At 40.0% G+C, this 21,536-nt stretch overlaps 2 protein-coding genes across 4 annotated transcripts in view; both read left to right on the top strand.

The window, feature by feature from the left end:
- Positions 1-8,702, top strand: part of LOC310854882 (FERM domain-containing protein 5-like) — a 115,459-nt gene extending 106,757 nt beyond the window's left edge. Inside the window, exons 14-16 of one of the 2 annotated variants that reach the window (XR_014568937.1) lie at positions 4,563-5,099; positions 7,252-8,406; positions 8,475-8,702. Coding sequence is in view for 1 of the 2 variants with exons in the window: in XM_083759627.1 (XP_083615753.1) it covers positions 4,563-5,099; positions 7,252-7,298 (584 nt within the window). In the remaining variant the exon portion in view is untranslated. Of the gene's footprint in view, positions 1-4,562; positions 5,100-7,251 lie in introns of both variants that reach the window. The other variant, XM_083759627.1, reaches the window with a different exon arrangement.
- Positions 8,703-10,171: 1,469 nt separating this feature from the next.
- The window catches only part of ctsh (cathepsin H), a 111,489-nt gene continuing 100,124 nt past the window's right edge, over positions 10,172-21,536 (top strand). Inside the window, exons 1-12 of one of the 2 annotated variants that reach the window (XR_014568977.1) lie at positions 10,172-10,284; positions 12,277-12,308; positions 13,692-13,800; positions 14,315-14,385; positions 14,484-14,588; positions 15,720-15,806; positions 15,944-15,999; positions 16,140-16,221; positions 16,309-16,377; positions 16,913-17,019; positions 17,764-17,892; positions 20,308-20,849. Coding sequence is in view for 1 of the 2 variants with exons in the window: in XM_083760152.1 (XP_083616278.1) it covers positions 10,209-10,284; positions 12,277-12,308; positions 13,692-13,800; positions 14,315-14,385; positions 14,484-14,588; positions 15,720-15,806; positions 15,944-15,999; positions 16,140-16,221; positions 16,309-16,377; positions 16,913-17,019; positions 17,764-17,892; positions 20,308-20,383 (999 nt within the window). In the remaining variant the exon portion in view is untranslated. Of the gene's footprint in view, positions 10,285-12,276; positions 12,309-13,691; positions 13,801-14,314; positions 14,386-14,483; positions 14,589-15,719; positions 15,807-15,943; positions 16,000-16,139; positions 16,222-16,308; positions 16,378-16,912; positions 17,020-17,763; positions 17,893-20,307; positions 21,082-21,536 lie in introns of those variants that run through there. The other variant, XM_083760152.1, reaches the window with a different exon arrangement.

Here is a 21,536-nt window from a genome sequence, read left to right as displayed (position 1 = left end):
CCCCATGTGTGTTCTTTGTGTGTTGTTATTTCCACTGGTAATAATATCACTACCCTGAAAATAGCCTCCAGTGTCAGGGTCATATGTGTCTCCATGGTGGGAGGACCACATACCAGCCTTGTCTCTCACTCCCTGGAAGACTGTCTGTCCTTCTGGCTGCCTGCCTAGGGGGTCTCACTGCCACAGCCTGGGACAAGGACACAGCGCTGAGCAAGTTTGTGAAATAAAGACATGGTGAGAGAGGGAGAGACTGGGTGCCTGTAGAAGACACGACAGTAGAAGTCGGACTCAAGGTTGTTCATTCTCCTTGAGCCACCATGGTGAAGTGTCTGATCCGGATCACAACCAAGGTGAATGTGCACCTGCGCATGATCAACCACTGCTTCCGCGATGTGAAGGTGCGCGTGCTGTGCCTGGGGCCCCGGCTCCTGGGGAAGGCTTTGGGGTTCCTGCCTCTCCTCCCATCTCTCCCTGGGGCCTCAGGGTCAGGGGACACCTCCGGGGCCCCGTCCAGGCTAGCTGTCTCTGGTGCTGGGAATGGCTACAGCCAACCAGGTATGGATTATAGAAGCTTGAGGGATTATTTTTTATAATAATGCAGAATTATTGACTCAACCTTGATGATGTTTCAATAGATTTTATGAATAAGACATTGGATTTCATATTTTAGTGGAATGCAACATTTTTAATTCATGAAATGTAATTTTGTCCAATTTGTATGGTAGAGTATCTTAATACAATATAATGTATACAATTCGGGTGGTTGTATCTTGTCTCCCTGCTCTTCTATTGAGAATGATATTTAAATTGTGTCAAAGGTCATGTGAGTCTCACCACAGGATCAAGATTCACTTTATAATAATAATAATAAATAATACAACTTTAAAATTGTATAGCACTTTCATGACATGAAATTCAGCTCAAAGTGCTTTACAGAACAATGGAGAAAAAAAAGAAAAGAAAAGAAAGGCATAAAACATTTAAATAATAGCAGTAATGCAATACAGTGAGGACATGAATAACAACAAAGAATTTAAAAGATCAACTAAAAGCAGTGAGTAGGTCTGTGTAGGTCTTGAGCTGTGAATGAAGCTATAAACTGGAGTAATATGTCCTCTCATCTTAGTTTTAGTTAAAACTCTGGCTGCCACATTGTTTTTGTTGTAATCTGTCAGTTCAAGTTGTTTTCTTTGGCAGAAAAAAAGTGCAATGCAGTAGTCAAGCCGAGAAAAAACAAGGTTTTTGCATTGTCACAGGCTCTGATTTGTGCAATATTTCTAAGATGAAAACAGACAATCTTGGTAACATGATTAATGTGTGAATTAAAATTCAATTCAGAATCAATAATGACTTTATCACCAGGCTCTATTTTTGCTCAATGGTAAACAATTCAGTACTTGCACAAGAAACTGTTCAAATCCTGGGTAGAAGAGGAAAGTTTACATTAATTAATTAAACAGAACAGAAACAGAAAGAAAAGTAAACAGAATAACATTAGTGCCTCAGTCACGAGGCCTGTATGTTTTTTACATTTAAAATGTCAACATGGCTTTGTTATATCTAACGTCTGCATTCCGTCAACAGTCACATGACTCGAATGACTGAATGAATGGGTTTACATGCAACTGCAAGCCTTAAGATGATCAGCTCTATTGTTAACGTAATGCAATGCGAGAGTGCGGTCTAGCAAACACCAACTCGGGACTCTGAATCGCTGCCCTCCACACACTCCTATAGTAAAGGAATCCACAGAGGGTTGTCCTGGGTGTACCATTAAGCGCAGCTTCACACCACAGCACTGATTAGCTACACCTGGCCTATAGGGCACTGCTCCATGGATTCATCTATAGCATCAGGGTCTTGAGCTATACAGTGTTATATTGGCTGTCGTGCCACAGTACATCTACGTATTGCGCTTCTTGCCTTTCCTGGCTTTGCCCTGGGTTGGCTGACTTGGCTCCCACAGTTCCGGGTGCCAGCCTATTACTTCACTCTCTGACTTTGTCTGTGATCCATGCGGGGACAATATTTCTGATGTGGTCCGTCCATATGACACCTACCGGTAATGCCATTGGTAATATTCTTGTGTAGTCCAGGGCCCTTTCCTGTTGTGCTGTGAGGGTCCATGGGGTCGATTAAGGACTTCTATGTTACTTACTTCTATATTACTAATCTAATTACAGTATTATGATCTGGGGGCGTGTAGTATGTCATATTGCAATTTTGGGCATGTTAAGAAGCGCTTTTGACACCCCGCGGAGTGCGCAAAACGGCCTTGAATTAGTCATGGGTGTGTTTAAGGCGTGTTTGAGACGTACCCAATCAACATGTCCGTACTATTCTCTTTACCAGTCAGCTGATGTCACATACGGAATGCGCACTTTGGGGGTCGTGGTATGACATTTCTTCAGGCTGGCACCATAGAAGACATGACATGCCTTTGTCACATTTGGGTTAATTATTCCTATTGCACTGCATGCTGTCACCTTTATGCCTCAAAAGAACAGACCCACCTTTCAGATCGGAATGGAATTGCGAGTAGATAGCAGCATATTGGCAAATTGCCAATCCATGCGTAATTAATTAATTCGATAACGATAGAACCATGTACCATACAGCGAATGAAAGCAAGATTCCTAAGGAATATGGAGATTTTTACATTTAATAAAACGGTTGAGAAATGAGAGAACCATGAGTGTTTATAGGCTAATATCAACGTTTTTTTATGAAAGACCAAACGGGCTGTGAACTTGAAGAGCTCAATCACCATCCCGACACGGAAGAAATATAGCCTAGTGCATGCATGTATATGCACTGTTGCACTTGCACACAGTAGCCTACACACGCTCTTTATTTGTTTCTATTGAAAAACACCAGTAAAATAACGTTTATTATATTTTATTTCATTCAAGTCACGACGAAGGAATGAGTTGAATGCGTGCTGCGTAATGCTGTGGCCCTGATGGTATGGTCTTCGCTGAGTTCGCTCGTAGCATTTTATTGAAGAAGACTTGAATCGGGTGTGATACAGCATATGAAAGCACATTTCCCACGGATTATGGAGATGTTTTTATTTATTTTTAAGGTTGAGAAATGAAAGAATTATGGCCGTTTCTAATCTCAACATTTTTTTTAAATAGACGCAAAACGGCCATGTCTCATAGAAACAAGTAAATGGGTCTATAAAAATAAGCGCATATAACAGGGGTCTGTAACCTATTTTAAATGAAGTGCCATGTTTTTATTTTCTAAATAGTGAGTCTGCCATATCCAGATTAATTTGAATGACACCACATTAAAATAAAAAAACATATTTTGATTGTCCACAAATATAAATGTCTTCCTTCTTTTTAAATATGTTCTTGCACATTGTTATAATGATCATTATATATCCCCCTGCAGTCAGAGTTCATAGTTTTAATGAATGAATGTGATGCATTGTGAGCTGGTATAGATCTGCTATTTTCAAAAGTAATCTTTTTATTTAATTTTTGGATTAGCTGTCCTTAGTTGGGCAAATGCATTCATCTGGGGATCCTTGACATGGGAATGTGCTTGTTTTGCACTGGTTTAAACAACATTAGGAGAAAAGCCCAAATAACCACTTTAGAAACAAGAAAAGCAATCACACAGAAAGCAACTTTACAGAAAAATAAGCCGCTTATAATAAACAGACATGGCAACACTCTACCAGCTTCCCAGAGCCGCTCAAGTGTCAAATCAAACAGTGCTTTTTGCGTTTATGAGGTGGTCAGACCCACGTCTAATCGTTATGCGCTGAGTGTCTTTAGGTCAAGGGGCTTAATAGCAAATTGCGCAAAGCGAGAATAATTAACATATGGACACTCCCACAATGCTAAAATATTCAGGGACGCGGTATGCCAAATGTGTGTGCGTTCAACACGGGCCGAGTGCGTTCAACACGGGCCGATATGCCTTTCATAATATGAATGTGCGCAGAGCGAGGCCAATTTATGTATTTCCATTGGTAAACCGCACCTTCAAAATCGACCTGCATGTCTCAGCCCCACTGACTCCACTGTAGCTACGAACTGCCGCCTTGTTGTCTTCTCCCATGTCTATTTCCACACTCTCCTCATCCCATGCAGGCCATGTTAACTTGTCGTAATGTCCTCCATAAAGATCTGGCTGCATAGCAGCTGGATCTAACCATAATTATGTTAGTTAATGATGTTGTTCTTTGCTATTGTACTTGTCTGGTTCATTGAAAATGTATGTTGTATGAATATTTTATTCATTTTATTTCTCTGTACAGTAGCCTATATGTCTCTACTATCCCCCAATTTCTTTTTAAACAAACAAACAATGCACTCGATGTACACACATTTGCAGTCAAGGGACAACAAGCTCAATAAGCTTACAAAGAGGTTGCAGAGGTTGCTTGCTATTTTCCCTATTCGGTATGTCTGTCTCTGTTCTCAGGCTTAATCGTTTTTCAAGTCACAAATCTTGTGATATGGGGGTCCAATCAATTTGGGGGTCATTGGCAAGAAAATGTTTGAGAACCACTGACACAGGTTTTTCTGTGTCTCTGTTCTCAGGTCTGGAGTCCCTCAGAGACAGTGCTCACTCCACGCCTGTCCGATCCGTTTCTCATAGTGACTTCATGCCTCGCTCCCGTGGGCAGACGGTGGACCGAGGTGAAACCGCCGCATCTGCCGTCATTTCGGACGAGTCGTACTGCCCGTCGGACAGCGTACTGCCCACCCCGGTGGCAGAGCATGGCATGGAGCTGGCTGTGGCGCGCCACCTCAACGGCGCCCCCTGTAGCATCGACGAGGAGAGGCGTTCGGAGGCCAGGATGACGGCGGAGGGTCCCGGTGGCAGGAAAGCGCTGCGGCTGGGAGGAAGGAGCAAATCATCGCCCCCCGGCGATGTGGAGGAGGTGAACAAGTTCATCTTGAGCGTGTTGCGCCTCCTCCTGGTCACCGTGGGACTGTTGTTCACGCTGCTGCTGCTCCTCATCATGCTGACGGAGTCGGAGCTGGATATCACCTTCCTGAGGGACATCCGCAAGACGCCCGAGTTTCAACAGTTCCACGTGGAGTACTTCTGCCCGCTGCGGCGCTGGTTCGCCTGTAGGTTCCGCTGGATGGGGAGTCTCCTCGTCAATAAATGAAAGGACCTCCTCTGCGTGGGGGAGGGAGGCTGGACACAGGACAGGGAAGTGGGGGGAGTGGGTGGGACAGGGGTCCTGATTCAAGCCACGGACTGGGTGACTGGCCTTCTCTCCCCAGATTTATTTGTTTGTTTGTTTCTTTTCGTGACCATCACTGCGAGGACATTATTCAACAATCATGTTTTACTTTGGAAATTCAGGTCATTATGAGGTACTTTATTTTTTACACATAAAAGGCAACAGGGTAATTAAACACCTAAAAGGGTCATGACAATTTGTTCAACCACAGACAACAGTTGCCTTTATTTTTTATTAATTTGTATGTTGTAACATTAATACCAGAAAAAAGGTGGATGGGAGATATGTTTGATATGAGTGATGGTTGCATAGTGTGACTGTAGATGAAGGATTGAGGAAGGTTTGGAGAGGGACATGGCTGGGACATGGCTCGTTGTGGGGAGAGGAAAGTGACGTGAGCAATTAAGACACTTTTTTGAATGTAGACTGTCTTTAAAGATGGTTCTGAAAGATTATTTTTCTAATGACTGTGACTGGTTCATTGTAAGGCATTAAAACCACTTCAGCTCCAATTGGAACCTCTCCCTCCGCTGTATAGCTCCATGATGACCTCTCACATTCTCGGGTGCCGGCAGAGTGTGACGCGGTGAATATGGGCCAATATGCTTGATTCGTACTTTGTACCGCACATCGTATCCAAAACGTAAAGGTCCTCATCTCAGAGCTATACAGCGGAGAGAAAGATTCCAAATGGTGCTATAACCACTTAAACCCTATATTCTTTGCCTGGGGTCCCCCAGGGTTCTGTACTGGCCACTCCACCCCCCATCTACTCCAAATCACTTCGGTGGAAATATTCGATCTTGTCGTTTGGCTGTTTTCGCCGAATGTTCGCCTATTATTAAGATGTGGCAAGAATGGGGACGTAGGGTTGATGTGGTTACGCTTACATCAGCAGTGCAATGACCATGTCACTATTTGTCTGAAGCACCAAACAACAACACCATCTTGTGTCGTCCAACGACTAGAAGTTAAGCTTTAGTGGGGATTAATCTGAAGGGACTGCTATGTTTGCAAAATGGCAGCACAAAAATAATAATATTTGGAATAACTGTGTGTGTGTGTGCGCATACAGGGCCTCTTGCGTCACCCCTTTTATCTCTAAACTTATTTACCTTTTTTTTACTATTTTAAAACATTTTAAAATAGTTAGCCGATCTACATCGATACGTTGTGAGCTTGTAGATCAGCTATTTGAACTATTTCAAAAGGTTTTTCAAAATAGTAAAAAAAAGAGAAAAGGCAAAGAAGTTTAGGGGTAAGGGGTGGCGCAAGATATAGCCCACGGTGTGTTTTCTGTAGTTATTTTACAATCTTGCAAAGCTAGATCTTGTAAAGGTAATGGGACGGTAGTGCTGCAGACGTGTCCGTGACAGTAGAAGGATCTTAACATTGATGTGCAGTATTGTTTAATATTAAAAATCATGATCCTTTTCATAATGGTACATTTGTTGTTTGCCATTATGAAGTGCTGCACTCCAAAACTGATTTCCTTAGCATTACACATACAAGAGTTAATTTTCTTGCTTTAGTCCCATGCTGCGTGTAGCTCAGTTAAACTAATATCTAAACTATCTGTTGTTGAATATATTGAAAACTTACTGAACTATTTTGTACAAATTAGTGTTTCTATGTTGAGAATTTTCCGTATAACCTATTTCAATGGAATTGAAATGTTATTTTTAACAGTGGATATGTAGTTTTTAGCTCCGTTGGGTCAGGTTATAGCAGCACTTGCTCATGACAGAGAAGCGAACTTAGAGATAAAGTCATGTTTACGTCCAGATGTGTTCTGTTGATCTGACATCGTCACGTCTACCAAAGAAAACCTCTGTTGTATGGGTTTCGGGGCAGAAGATGGAACCTTCCATAGACAGCTACCATTCTAATCTCTAGCCTTACTGTGTGTCATTTCACCACTCGCTGATGTTGTCTTAGACAGAAGTTACAGTACAATCAGTTAAAGGAATATCTCCATTTGAATCAAGATTTGAAATTTAAACATTGATGCAACAACTTTGGTTCTGTTTCAGTATACCAACTTTCCAGGAAGACAAGACAAGTGGCTAATTTCCATTAGCTTTGCAATTCCAGCAGATGATGTCATTGGTAGGCAGGCTTCTGAACTGTCCACAGCCCTTCTCTGAGACACAGAGTGAGTAGGCAGAAATGGTCCCATCTTATATTGAACACTAGCGAGGAGAGGACCAGTTATATAAGATACGGTTGGAAATGGGTAACATGTTCCTTTAAGATGATGCTTTGATATGGTATTTTCTGTGACATCTCTCAGTGATAATTTAGCTAAGAGCTAGTGTGCAAATGTGTACAAATGTGTACTGTGTAGTTGTGTACACTGTCACACTGTTACAATCGGATAAATGAACATTGTGTGGTACGTATTCCAACCGTGGCATACATCTCTATAACCCGTGGACACCACCAGGCATTTTGTAGACATTTTGCATTTTGTTCATGAGAAAGGTGGATCTTCTGTACACAACGAGAGAGTAGTTCAGACATGGTGATTGGTTGGAGGTTTGGCAATAAAACACTGTCCTCCGAATAGTAAACTGCATTTAAATTTGTTTAAGTTTAAAATGGACCGTTCTTTATTCCCTTAGAATCGTTTTGGTGTGTTTCTGAGAATGAGAATGGGTTTGCTATACCGTAACTAGGTGTATTATAGGCATCCCTCATATTTTATGGTTGCATTTTAGATTTGATATGTACGTATACACTTCAAATCGTCGATGCATTTTTCAGATGGTGCTAGGTGGCTTTCAAATGACAAAAAAGGAGAAACAAAACAAAATACAAAAACAAAATGAGATTGTGCTGTGAAAGTGTGGAATTGGCCAGTTTCAAGGCATAAAACTGACATTAGTACAGTATTATGCACCTGTTCAGTGACTTAACATGTAAAACAATGCAGCATACATTCAGCAATAACTACCCAAATCACTGAATATGAAGTGTATATGATGTGATAGTGTTCTCCATCTTTGCGCTAGACCTGATTTATAATTTGCTGTACAACAGCATCACTCAACAAAAATAGCTGGGCAGTCCCCATCATAATGTTTTAGCAGTTTAACCACTTTAACCATAGTGTATACGATTCGGAACTCACAATGGAAACATGTTCATTTCTATAAAATGTAGGCCTATACACATAAATATGAGCTGTTCATTTCTGTAAAATGTTAGAATATGAGCAGTTTATTTCTACAAAATGTACACAGGAATATGAGAGGTTCATTTCTATAAAATAATAGAATATGAGCTGTTCATTGCTACAAAATGTACACAGGAATAATGAGCTGGACTGTACGGTTGTACTGTACCTGGTCATGTGTATGGATACTGTATGTCTCAGTAAGCATGTGTTCTGCATTTTGTTACCTCTAACCAAGACTGATTATTTCCATTCACAAACTGAAGACTGGTGTAGTAAATTGTCAATAAAATATAATAATATATTCTTAAATTCTGACTGGGGTTTTTTAATTTGTTTGGCACAAAACAAATGTATTTAATCTCCAATGACCAATGATAAATTGTAACATTTTCTCAAGCACACCTGACAATGTTATGTTACTAACATCTACAGCAGACATGTCACTGCCACTTCTTTGGCAGGTAAATTTAAGTTTAGTTTCATGTTATAAATACCGGGTATGGTATGGAGTTGGGACCATATATATCTATGTCTGGGACTCACCAGAGCCAAATTCTAATACCCCAAATCTCGGCCACTCGCTCACTCACACTTGCTCACTACAGCTCATGGTGGTGTTACAGTGAAATTGGTGACCTGCTGAAATATGTGACAATCGTGTAGACGTCACATAATAGAGGGTATGTGCGTGACATCATCATCAAAAAAAGTGGCAAAAAACGACTTTCTGGCATCGACTGCCCATACATCCAAACAGAAAAGTCCAATATGATTGCATTAAATTACGCTAAACAATGTTAAACTCACTTTGCCACTCACTTTGCCACTCGATTTGCCACTCGATTTGCCATTCACTTCATGCATGTGCATACCCTCTATAATGTTGTCAGTGTCTGAATGTGAATCATTGCAGTTTGTTTAGAGTTCAGGCCACGTTTTTAAAGACTTTGTAAGTTCATGTATGAAGTCCACAATGTTCACATATTTCACAATTTCACCGCAATTTGCCATGCTGGAGTGTGAGTGAGCGAGTGGCCGAGATTTGGGGTATTGGAATTTGGCTTAAAGGACACTTTAGTTTTTTTCCAACCAAGGTTCATGCTTTAGGTTGTTATTAGAGAAAGTAAAAGATGAGTGTTCATTTTTTTTTCATTTGCTGCTTTCTTTCGTTTTAGGGATTTTAGCTCTTTTTGACAGGGGGCGGGGGCATTCGAGCATGGGGCTAAATATGTATTTTTTTAACAAAATTGTATGGTGATTTATTTTTTTATTATTTACTATAGTCCTAATAAACCCCAGGAAGTTACATCTGGCCACAGAAGATCACAGGATCTACTGAATGTGAAGGTAGCCTACTGGGGGAATACTGTGTGTAATGTGTATACTCTCAATATGTCAGTTTGTCACATTCAATAGATCCTGTGATATTTTGTGGCCAGATGTAATTTCTTGGGGTCTTGTATGACTATAGTAAATAATAAATAAATAAAATCGCCATAAAATTTTGTAAAAAAAATACATATTTAGCCCCATGCTCGAATGCCCCTGTCAAAAACTGCGAAAATTCCTAAAACGAAAGAAAGCAGCAAATGAAAGAAAATTTACATTCACCTTTTAGTTTCTCTAATAACAAGTTACAACCTAAAACATGAACCTTGGTTGAAAAAAACTAAAGCTCTGGGACCTCATACTCTCACTGGCATTACCACGTGACTTCATTTGTCACGTGACCGACATAGAAGTGATTTTAGAGCTTTGTTTAGAGTTCCGTTCAGTGCACTGTGCACTCCACAGCCTCACTCAGGAAGAATGGTGCCTTGTGCGCTTTTAGTTGTTATAACCTTTCTACACACAGTTAACTTAACACCACTCACTTCATTTAAAGGTAAGTCAAGCTGATTATTCATTGTCTAGAGTTTCTGTTGCTTTAAAATGGATTTAATTTAACCAAAAGGTGACTTCAGATGAACCTGTTTATGGTCACATCTTGTTTATGCGAAACTTGACTCTAGGGTCTCTTTTGGAGTTGTGACTCTCAAGGAACTGTTTTTCTTTCATTGATTGACACGTATCACCAACGCAATGAAATCTGTAGCCCTCCAAGCAGAACCCAATGGTACTGAAGTTTCTGACATTTTTGACACAGACCATGGGGTCCTGTTCCAGCAGTAGCTGCCACCTGGTACGCGGACATACATAAAACATAAACACGTGAATAACGCCTGTCTGCGCTCTTTTACGGCTTTTTTTCCTCTGAGGGCTTCTGAATCTGTGAACTTTAAGTACATATACATACCGCTGCGAATATCTCCTGTGGCGTGGAAGCCGTTAAGTATTTTTAATCTTTGTTTGACCGATTTGGTCGCTTTGATTCTTCTCTTCCTTCCTTGTTTATTGACACCTCATTGTACCGCCTATCTGGCTAGCTAGTGGCGCTATAGCTATGACAGAGCAGATCAGAGGCAGGGACGTAGCCGCGCACAAGCCAACCGCACACCTAGCCCCTCTCGGAACCCTACATAAAGCTTTTCTGAAATTTTGATGAGTTTTATGTAGGGTCCCTGTTCATGACTATATTTTCGTATGGGAATTCTGGAACGCGGATGATAAACATGCTCTCTAAGATCGAATCTGCGGGGTTTGACGGCCTTTTTTTGTTTGCGTTATTCTGAATTCGGGAACTTTAAGTACCTATACATTCCGCTGCGAATATCTCCTGTGGCGCGGAAGCCGTTAAGTATTTTTCTTTGTTTGACCGATTTGGTCGCTTTATTTCTTGTTTGTTTACCGTTTATTGTACCGCCTCCCGGTGTGCGGTTGGCTTGTGCGGCTACGTCCCTGCCTCTGATCTGCTCTGTCATAGCTATAGCGCCACTAGCTAGCCAGATAGGCGGTACAATGAGGTGTCAATAAACAAGGAAGGAAGAGAAGAATCAAAGCGACCAAATCGGTCAAACAAAGATTAAAAATACTTAACGGCTTCCGCGCCACAGGAGATATTCGCAGCGGCATGTATGGGTACTTATACTTCACATATTCAGAAACCCTCACATGAAAAAATGTCGTCAAAGAGCGCAGACAGGTGTTATCCACGTTGTTTATGTTTTATGAATGTCCGTGTACCAGGTGGCAGGATACTGCTGCAACAGGACCCAATGGACTGTGTCGTCAAAAAGTCAGAAACTTCAGTACCATTGGGTTCTGCTTGGAGGGCTACCGCACACCGGGCTGCGGTACAATAAACGGTAAACAAACAAGAAGAAATAAAGCGACCAAATCGGTCAAACAAAGATTATTATTAAAAATTAAAAATACTTAACGGCTTCCGCGCCACAGGAGATATTCGCAGCGGTATGTATAGGTACTTATAGTTCACGAATTCAGAAGCCCTCAAAGGAAAACAGGCCGTCAAACGGCGCAGATACGATGTTAGTGAGCATATTTATGTCCGCGTTCCAAAATTCCCATACGAAAATATAAATATGAACAGGGACCCTACACAAAGCGACATCCACATTTCAGAAAAGCTTTATGGAGGGTTCCGAGAGGGGCTATTTTAGTGTTAATTGAAGAATGATAGTCTTTCTTTTTCTTTTCAGTAACTATGGGTCTCGCCGTGTCTTCAGCTCTTTTTAAAGCAAAATATACAATTATACAGGCTTTAGTATTTGTAGCCTGCCCTATACAATATTGTAAATAGTGTTACAGTCTGCTGTGTTTTTTGTTTCATCACTTCCCATTTTGTTTATCCTGTGGTGTAGGTGTAGTACTATAGTAAGCTATCCTCTCTCCTGAATGGAAATGTATACTGTAACTAATGTCCTATACCAATGATTTAAGTTAGTAATGATAAAACTGTTTCCTTCTTTCCTATTAGAGGAGTACCTTTTCAGAGAATGGATATCACAGGTATGTATGTGTACACATGACAATGACATTACACAATAATTAATAGACACGTTCACTTTGAATCTTTAAAAGTACACTGATGAAGTCTGATGAAGTGAAAATGGTGGACCCTGTTGTAAACAAGTGTAAATGCTTTATCATGTTCGTCCACTAGTAACAGTTTTTGTATTGACTTGTGCTTTCGTTTGAAATGTACCCATTCTAGATAGGCTACTGTGAAATAAAAAAATAAAAAAATCAGACGCCAAAGTGGGTAAAATTACAAAAAAGCCATAGGCTTGTTTCCATTGTGAAACAATTTAAAACATTCAACAATCACAATAAGATTTTTTTATTGGTGCATTACACAGAATCAACAAGTAGCCTATAGACATGTTATTTAAAGATATTTACTCAAGATAACCGAAAAATAAGCTAGAAATGATACTACTACATAATTATCTATAGGATATATTCCATATACGATATGCACAAGGCTGGTATAACAGCATAGGCATTGTGTGCAAGACTGAAAGTGTATTCACACAGTGTATCAGTTTGTACATTAGTGCATATTGTACATTCACTTGTATATTGTAGCCTACTGTCCTGGAGGCGTGGGGATGGGGGGAGGTTAATACCAGACTGTGAAATGCATTCCTGTATGTATTATGTTCCCTTGTACTGTATATTATATACATTGTGATTGGTTCATGACCCCCAAAATCATCATTTACGGTATATTGTTCTAGACTTTTATTTTTTATGATTTTTTTGTGCTGTGTAAAGTAACTAAGTACCTAAACTGAAGTAGTTAGTGTAAAGTAACTAAGTACCTAAATTGAAGTATTGTACTTGAGTACAATTTTGAGGCATTTTTTAGTTTACTTGAGCATTTCCAGTTGTCAATACTTTATTTTACTACTCCGCTCCACTACATCTCAGGAGCAAATTTTGCACTTTTTCTCCACGACTCCAACTCCACTACACAATACTTTATAGTTACTAGTTACTTTGTAGATTTTGATAACTATCACAAAAACATACATTAACCACTTCAAAAAATATTTCGCTTCTCGCTTCTTAAGGCGTCTTACTGGTCACGTCTACTGTCTACTATTACTACTAGAATAATGCGTCATTGTAGGCTATACAGTAGGTTTGGCACTATGCTGCACCAGCTTGGCGTACGTTCAAAAGAATGCATGGTTAGTGTGGACTAAAATCAATCTTACATCTTTGGTGCAACCAAACATACACAGTTGTAGTATTTTAATATAATATTTTAATAGTTTAAAACATCATTTACAGTAGATGTTTTGTTTTGTTTGTTTTTTTTTCCAGCACAATTTAGGCTACTGTAATATTCTGAATGAACTCTCTGTTTCACCGTTCTATATGCAGCACAACAAAGTGTATGCCTTTGAGGAGGAGTTCTACCACCGCCTGCACATATTCACAGAGAATAGGAAGACCATCGATCATCATAATGCCGGGAACCACTCCTATACAAGTAAGAACCCATAGGACTAGTCCTATACAAGTAAGAACCCATAGGACTACTCCTATACAAGTAAGAACCCATAGGACTACTCCTATACAAGTAAGAACCCATAGGACTACTCCTATACAAGTAAGAACCCATATGACTAGACCTACAGTATACAAGTAAGAACCCATAGGACTAGTCCTATACAAGTACATAGAATATATAGAACCGACAGGACCACTCTTATACAAGTACATGTAGTGTATTTGCTTGTTCTGTGCTAATGTGCATTATCAGCTAATATATATTGTTTCAGATACAGTTAAGTGTGGATATATGAGTAGAGTATGGTACTCCACCTCTACATGATTTTCAGTGTTGTTCCACTGCACATAAGTATTATAAATATAGTATAGTATAATATAGTATAGTATAGTACTGACTGAGACATGAGGGAACTAAATTGATCTCTTCTTTTCCATTAGTTATGAATGTAATATACAGTATATGGTAACAGTTTTTTCTTTTGCTTTCTTAGTGGGGCTGAATCAGTTTTCTGACATGTCCTTTGGAGAATTCCGGAAGTCCTTCCTTTTGAGAGAGCCACAGGTACATCATTCTTAGATTTGGCACTGATCTATTGAGACGAAAGCTGTTTTAATCGTTACTTGAAGTTCATGAGTTTGTAATTCGGTTGTTTGCCACAGAACTGCTCGGCCACCAAAGGGAATCACATGAGCAGCAGTGGGCCTTACCCTGAGGCTGTGGACTGGAGGAAGAAGGGAAACTTTGTGTCTCCAGTGAAGTATCAGGTATCTGATCGTCTCCACTTCAATAACACTTGATGCCAATAGTGCACTGGTTGTCAATGTGGGGTACAGGACTCCTTGAGGCAGGTTCCAAATGGACCCTTACAGGTCTGTAACTTTAAGAATGTACAGATTTGTACACTCCCAGAGCTCTCTATCAGCCTCTGTTTCTAAACATCTCCTGCGGTATAGTTATACTGTATGTATTTTCTCTTCTGTCAGAACTCATTATGGGCTATTAAATGAAACTGATAACTGAAACTGGGAGTTATGTGGGTCCTTAAATTAAAACAAGTTTGAGAACCACTGCAATGGTGGATAAACTCATATACTGTAGTAGCCTAACTACTGTAGTATTTGTGACTACTGCCACCTGCTGGTATAGAGATGTATTTACTGTAACTCAAGACAGAACTGTACCGCTGACTAGCTGACTGTCAGCTGTGTGCTCCAGGGTACATGACCCAAAGAAAATGTTCAGTGACCGTTGTCACAGTTAGATCTCACAGAACCTTATGACCACAGCAAAAACAATTTATTAACTCCCACCTGGAGGATGAATTCAGTTGATATAATGTAGTTTAGATATCCTTACAGGGCTTTCTGGATTGACATACCTAAAACATAAAAAAATAATGACATCACTGTGAATTAAGTTTAAAAGATAGGCCCACAACTTACTTTTTTATTGCTCTCTATAAATATATTTATTAGCCACATTATGATCATTGGGATTGAATCATTGCTAATAAAGATATGGTGAAGAACCAGGGAATGTCCGCACAAGGAACTGCTCTCCTGTCTTTTCAAGTCCATGTAGGGCTTCATCAAGTCCATGGGCAAAACGTTGTTCACTTTTGGTTAAACAAATAAAACATACGGGTGAGCTGTTTATCGTGTGCGGACATTTTTCTTCACTTGATTATTTTGGAGTCCAGAACCGTGTTTAAAGGTGGAGAAGTGCATATCCCACCTTTTTTTTCATAATAAAGATATGGAGCATTACATCATTTTGTTGTAATCCTTCCGTTTTCTAAATGACTATGCACACTTAAAAACCCCTAATGGTATACCAGAATAGCAGTGAAAAGACATTGCTGCAGGCTGTGTGTTGACTTCTGTTTTGTTCTTCAGGGTCACTGTGGGAGCTGTTGGACCTTCTCCACTACCGGCTGTCTGGAGTCCGTCACTGCTATCGCTACCGGGAAGCTGTTACTTCTGGTGAGAGCTGTGCAAATGTACAACGTCAATGCTTTTGTTTGGCGACCAAATCCAGCCATTGATAATCGAATGGGCTACGCCTACACCCATACCATAATACAGTACGCTTAAAGGTATTTACATTTTTATTTTTTCAGTCTGAACAGCAGTTGGTAGACTGTGCACAGGACTTCAACAACCATGGATGCATGGGGTTAGTAACAATGATGAAATCCCATAATCATGCATGTTATCAACCAATTTAACAATAACAAACTCACAAGTATAATAGTCTTTAATAAATAAAAATTGTGACCACAACTGTAATGTAATGAGCATACTGGTTTGTTACAGCGGACTGCCCAGCCAGGCGTTTGAATATATCAAGTACAACAGAGGACTTATGACTGAACTTGACTATCCATACACAGGCCATGTATGTTTTTTTGTGTGACAAATCCTGCACTTGCCTGTTCTATTTCTATTTCTTGATTAATTACTTTTGTCCGTCTTCCTATTTTAGGATGGCATTTGTAGTTTCAAGCCTAAGCTGGCAGCTGCTTTTGTCAAAGAAGTTGTCAACATAACAAGTGTGAGTACATAGCAGTATGTATGTAACAACCTGCCCCCAACATTCTGAATACATCCAGTAAATAGCTTTGTACAGTATAAATTCAATATTGAATTTCATATAGTAGACTGTAGAGACTAGGCCTCCAGAGCAGTAAATATTTTACTCGATTAAGATCAATGAATGATTATAAAGAATGTGGGCTAAATTAAAATAGCAGACCTGCAAGCTCACAACAGGTCACAATTTTAACCTACATGCGCAAGATTAAATCGATTAGGTTAATTGCCAATCCCTAGTGTTGTCTCTCAATATCGGGTATGCACATGCACAAGTGAGTGTCAAATCGAGTGGCAACGTGAGTTTAATGTTGCTTAACGTCGTTTAATGCAATCAGATGGGACTTTTCTGTTTGGATGTATGGGCACTCAGTAAGCTCCATAACGTCCGGTTATGATGATGATGATGATGATGTCACAGTCATACACATACTCTATATTTCTGACTGAGCCATTAATCGTCATCAAATGACATTTGTGTATTCCTGAAAGGACAGTATGATGAAATGGAGATGGTTGATGCCGTGGCCAGACTGAACCCTGTAAGTTTTGGCTACCAGGTCACGGCTGATTTCATGCACTACAAGGAGGGTGTCTATAGTAGGTGAGTGAAGACTGAAGAGTCTCTTGTTATTTATCATTTATGATCACAACTAGGCATTGGTCAGAGCACAGATACATTTGCATCAACGGTCGTATTAAGCCAGTAATTGAGGTTTTTGACTGTTATTTTATGAAAAGAAAATCAGAATTCCCTCTGGACACTAAATAAATAAACAAAAGCACTGCAATTTATCATCATTATAACGCAAACATTTTCAAATAAATCTGTTCCCCCATACAGTAGCTTGCAGTGATGTAACCCATTGGTTCTAAAACAATTTCTAAATATATATACTGCAAGTATTTGGCCACAGACCCCCATCTGAAAATAATTTGAGATTTAAAAAATCTGATAATTCTTTCACGTCAATACGTTTATCCATCCATCCATCCATCTTCAACCGCTTATCCGTCGTCGGGTCGTGGGGACAACAGCTCCACCAGAGTGTTCCAGACGTCCCTCTCCAGAGCAATTAGTTAGCTCCTCCTGGGGGATCCCGAGACGTTCCAAGGCCAGTGAGTCGATGTGTTTCCTCCAACTGCGCCTTGGTCTGCCACGGGGTCTTCTCCCAGTGAGACGTGCCTCGAGGACCCCCCTAGGGAGACGCCCGAGAGGCATCCTAACCAATATGTTGGTTAGGATGCCTACTATTTGATTAATCCAAAAAGTAATCGATAGAATAATTGCTAAGAAAATTATAGAAAGTGTTTGCCCTGAATCATCAGCATTGTCCTCTCTCTATAGCACTCACTGTAAGAACGACACAGAGTCAGTAAATCACGCAGTTCTGGCTGTGGGTTACGCCACTGATGACAGTGCTACACCATACTGGATAGTGAAGAACTCATGGGGCACAGGCTGGGGAATGGATGGGTAAATATAAATACACTTTACACACTGTGGGGTCGATTAAGGACTTCTATGTTACTTACTTCTATATTACTAATCTAATTACAGTATTATGATCTGGGGGCGTGTAGTATGTCATATTGCAATTTTGGGCATGTTAAGAAGCGCTTTTGACACCCCGCGGAGTGCGCAAAACGGCCTTGAATTAGTCATGGGTGTGTTTAAGGCGTGTTTGAGACGTACCCAATCAACATGTCCGTACTATTCTCTTTACCAGTCAGCTGATGTCACATACGGAATGCGCACTTTGGGGGTCGTGGTATGACATTTCTTCAGGCTGGCACCATAGAAGACATGACATGCCTTTGTCACATTTGGGTTAATTATTCCTATTGCACTGCATGCTGTCACCTTTATGCCTCAAAAGAACAGACCCACCTTTCAGATCGGAATGGAATTGCGAGTAGATAGCAGCATATTGGCAAATTGCCAATCCATGCGTAATTAATTAATTCGATAACGATAGAACCATGTACCATACAGCGAATGAAAGCAAGATTCCTAAGGAATATGGAGATTTTTACATTTAATAAAACGGTTGAGAAATGAGAGAACCATGAGTGTTTATAGGCTAATATCAACGTTTTTTTATGAAAGACCAAACGGGCTGTGAACTTGAAGAGCTCAATCACCATCCCGACACGGAAGAAATATAGCCTAGTGCATGCATGTATATGCACTGTTGCACTTGCACACAGTAGCCTACACACGCTCTTTATTTGTTTCTATTGAAAAACACCAGTAAAATAACGTTTATTATATTTTATTTCATTCAAGTCACGACGAAGGAATGAGTTGAATGCGTGCTGCGTAATGCTGTGGCCCTGATGGTATGGTCTTCGCTGAGTTCGCTCGTAGCATTTTATTGAAGAAGACTTGAATCGGGTGTGATACAGCATATGAAAGCACATTTCCCACGGATTATGGAGATGTTTTTATTTATTTTTAAGGTTGAGAAATGAAAGAATTATGGCCGTTTCTAATCTCAACATTTTTTTTAAATAGACGCAAAACGGCCATGTCTCATAGAAACAAGTAAATGGGTCTATAAAAATAAGCGCATATAACAGGGGTCTGTAACCTATTTTAAATGAAGTGCCATGTTTTTATTTTCTAAATAGTGAGTCTGCCATATCCAGATTAATTTGAATGACACCACATTAAAATAAAAAAACATATTTTGATTGTCCACAAATATAAATGTCTTCCTTCTTTTTAAATATGTTCTTGCACATTGTTATAATGATCATTATATATCCCCCTGCAGTCAGAGTTCATAGTTTTAATGAATGAATGTGATGCATTGTGAGCTGGTATAGATCTGCTATTTTCAAAAGTAATCTTTTTATTTAATTTTTGGATTAGCTGTCCTTAGTTGGGCAAATGCATTCATCTGGGGATCCTTGACATGGGAATGTGCTTGTTTTGCACTGGTTTAAACAACATTAGGAGAAAAGCCCAAATAACCACTTTAGAAACAAGAAAAGCAATCACACAGAAAGCAACTTTACAGAAAAATAAGCCGCTTATAATAAACAGACATGGCAACACTCTACCAGCTTCCCAGAGCCGCTCAAGTGTCAAATCAAACAGTGCTTTTTGCGTTTATGAGGTGGTCAGACCCACGTCTAATCGTTATGCGCTGAGTGTCTTTAGGTCAAGGGGCTTAATAGCAAATTGCGCAAAGCGAGAATAATTAACATATGGACACTCCCACAATGCTAAAATATTCAGGGACGCGGTATGCCAAATGTGTGTGCGTTCAACACGGGCCGAGTGCGTTCAACACGGGCCGATATGCCTTTCATAATATGAATGTGCGCAGAGCGAGGCCAATTTATGTATTTCCATTGGTAAACCGCACCTTCAAAATCGACCTGTGTGTGTGTGTGTGTGTGTGTGTGTGTGTGTGTGTGTGTGTGTGTGTGTGTGACTACAGTATACTCGTGAGGGCCAAAGGTCGCCACAAGTATTGTATAAATTTAGAAATAGACATGTGTACAGAATTTTTAGGTTAGTTTAATTAGAATTCTGGTTAGGATTTGGATTAATTGAATACTTAGTGGTACAATTTAAATTATGCTAAAAGGATAACTTAAAAAACCCTGAAGGCTTGTTTCCATTGTGGTCCTATTCATGTCATTTTTTCAATTAATCAAGTCATAAAAAATAAATATTATGAATTTATAGAGGGACAGACAGTAGGCTGACAGGAAATGGGGAGAGAGAGGACATGCAGTAAAGGCTGTCGGGATCGGGAGTCGAACCCGCGGCACACTGCCAGACTGGATTACCAGCCAAGGTGCCTGGACCACTGAGCCCCGTGGCCTGGGCCTCTCCTTTTTTAAATTTAGAATTTGTTGTGTTTTCTTCACTCAGATACTTTCTGATTGAGCGAGGGAAGAATATGTGTGGCCTGGCGGCGTGTTCCTCCTACCCCCTGCCTCTGGTTTGAGCTACAACAATACAACCAAACAACAACAAGAAGAAGACGACGCCAGGATGACTTCACCCTTAAGCCCTAACCACACCAAACTCCTTGGGTCCAAACGGTTGCAAGGAGTTGCATGGTGACCCTTTGGTGTGGTTTGGGCCATTGAATTCCCTGCATTGAATCACTTGGAACGACATGCGTCAACGTGCAACAAGACATATCACACCGCTGAGACAACGCTAAAACCGTCTCGACCCTTTGGTGTGGTTAGGGTTTAAGCGTAATCTATAATCTAATCTAGTGTGTGAAAAATGGCTGATCTGAAAGCTATTTTTGCCACGTGGCATGTATTATGTGCACTATTCTTGATTTTAATTTGATCACCCTGTACATAGGACTGTAATTCTTAAGATGCTTTCTGGAAGTACCTTTTTTTAACAATGTTTAAATCATATTTTTATGTCGCAGAGTTTTATAAGAATATACTGTAGGCCTACTATAGCTGGAAATGTTGAGGAAATAAGTTTAAGTGGAAGAAATTAATTTAAATCAATTTCCAGGTTTGTTTTCATATCAGTGTTGTATATTTTTATTTTTGGATCGCATCCCATACTTACTGAAAAGTAAGCAATACATTTGAAAATGTATTCCAAAAAACAAATATAATGCTGATTTTTATTTTATGGGATTAAAACATGGCACGTTGATCTGGAAACACAGGACATCTGCCTGAACATTCTTTTTTTTTTTATGGGTTTTTTTGTGGCTTTCGCCTTAGGTAGATCGATAATAAAGTCTTTCTCGTATTTTTATAGATAGAAAGATATGGATGTAGAGAGAGATGAGATGGATTCAATAACATAAGACTATAAGTGCCTCATCATCGTCATCTGTGTCATTGTTCTGTTATTACAGGTATTTGTTATTCAATTGGATGTTTAGAGGTGGGTCACTATAACGCGGGCCAATCATCTCATCATGACAACCAAGCTATGGAAGTAATCGCCTCGGAAATAACACCTGGCAATACTGTACTGTACACAATCTGGGTCTTATTTGTCACTGTTTTCAGTAGGCTACATGATATAACAACTACAAAGTTGGACCCCAATGGAAAGTGATTTATTGGGTAGATGGAGAGATGGATAGCTGGATATACCAGGCAGGCAGGCAG

The sequence above is a fragment of the Protomyctophum parallelum genome, assembly GCF_964188405.1.
Source record: "Protomyctophum parallelum genome assembly, chromosome: 2".
Classification (NCBI taxonomy): Eukaryota; Metazoa; Chordata; class Actinopteri; order Myctophiformes; family Myctophidae; genus Protomyctophum; species Protomyctophum parallelum.
The sequence above is the reverse complement of the archived record's forward strand: the minus strand, read 5'-3'. Positions and strand labels throughout refer to the sequence as shown.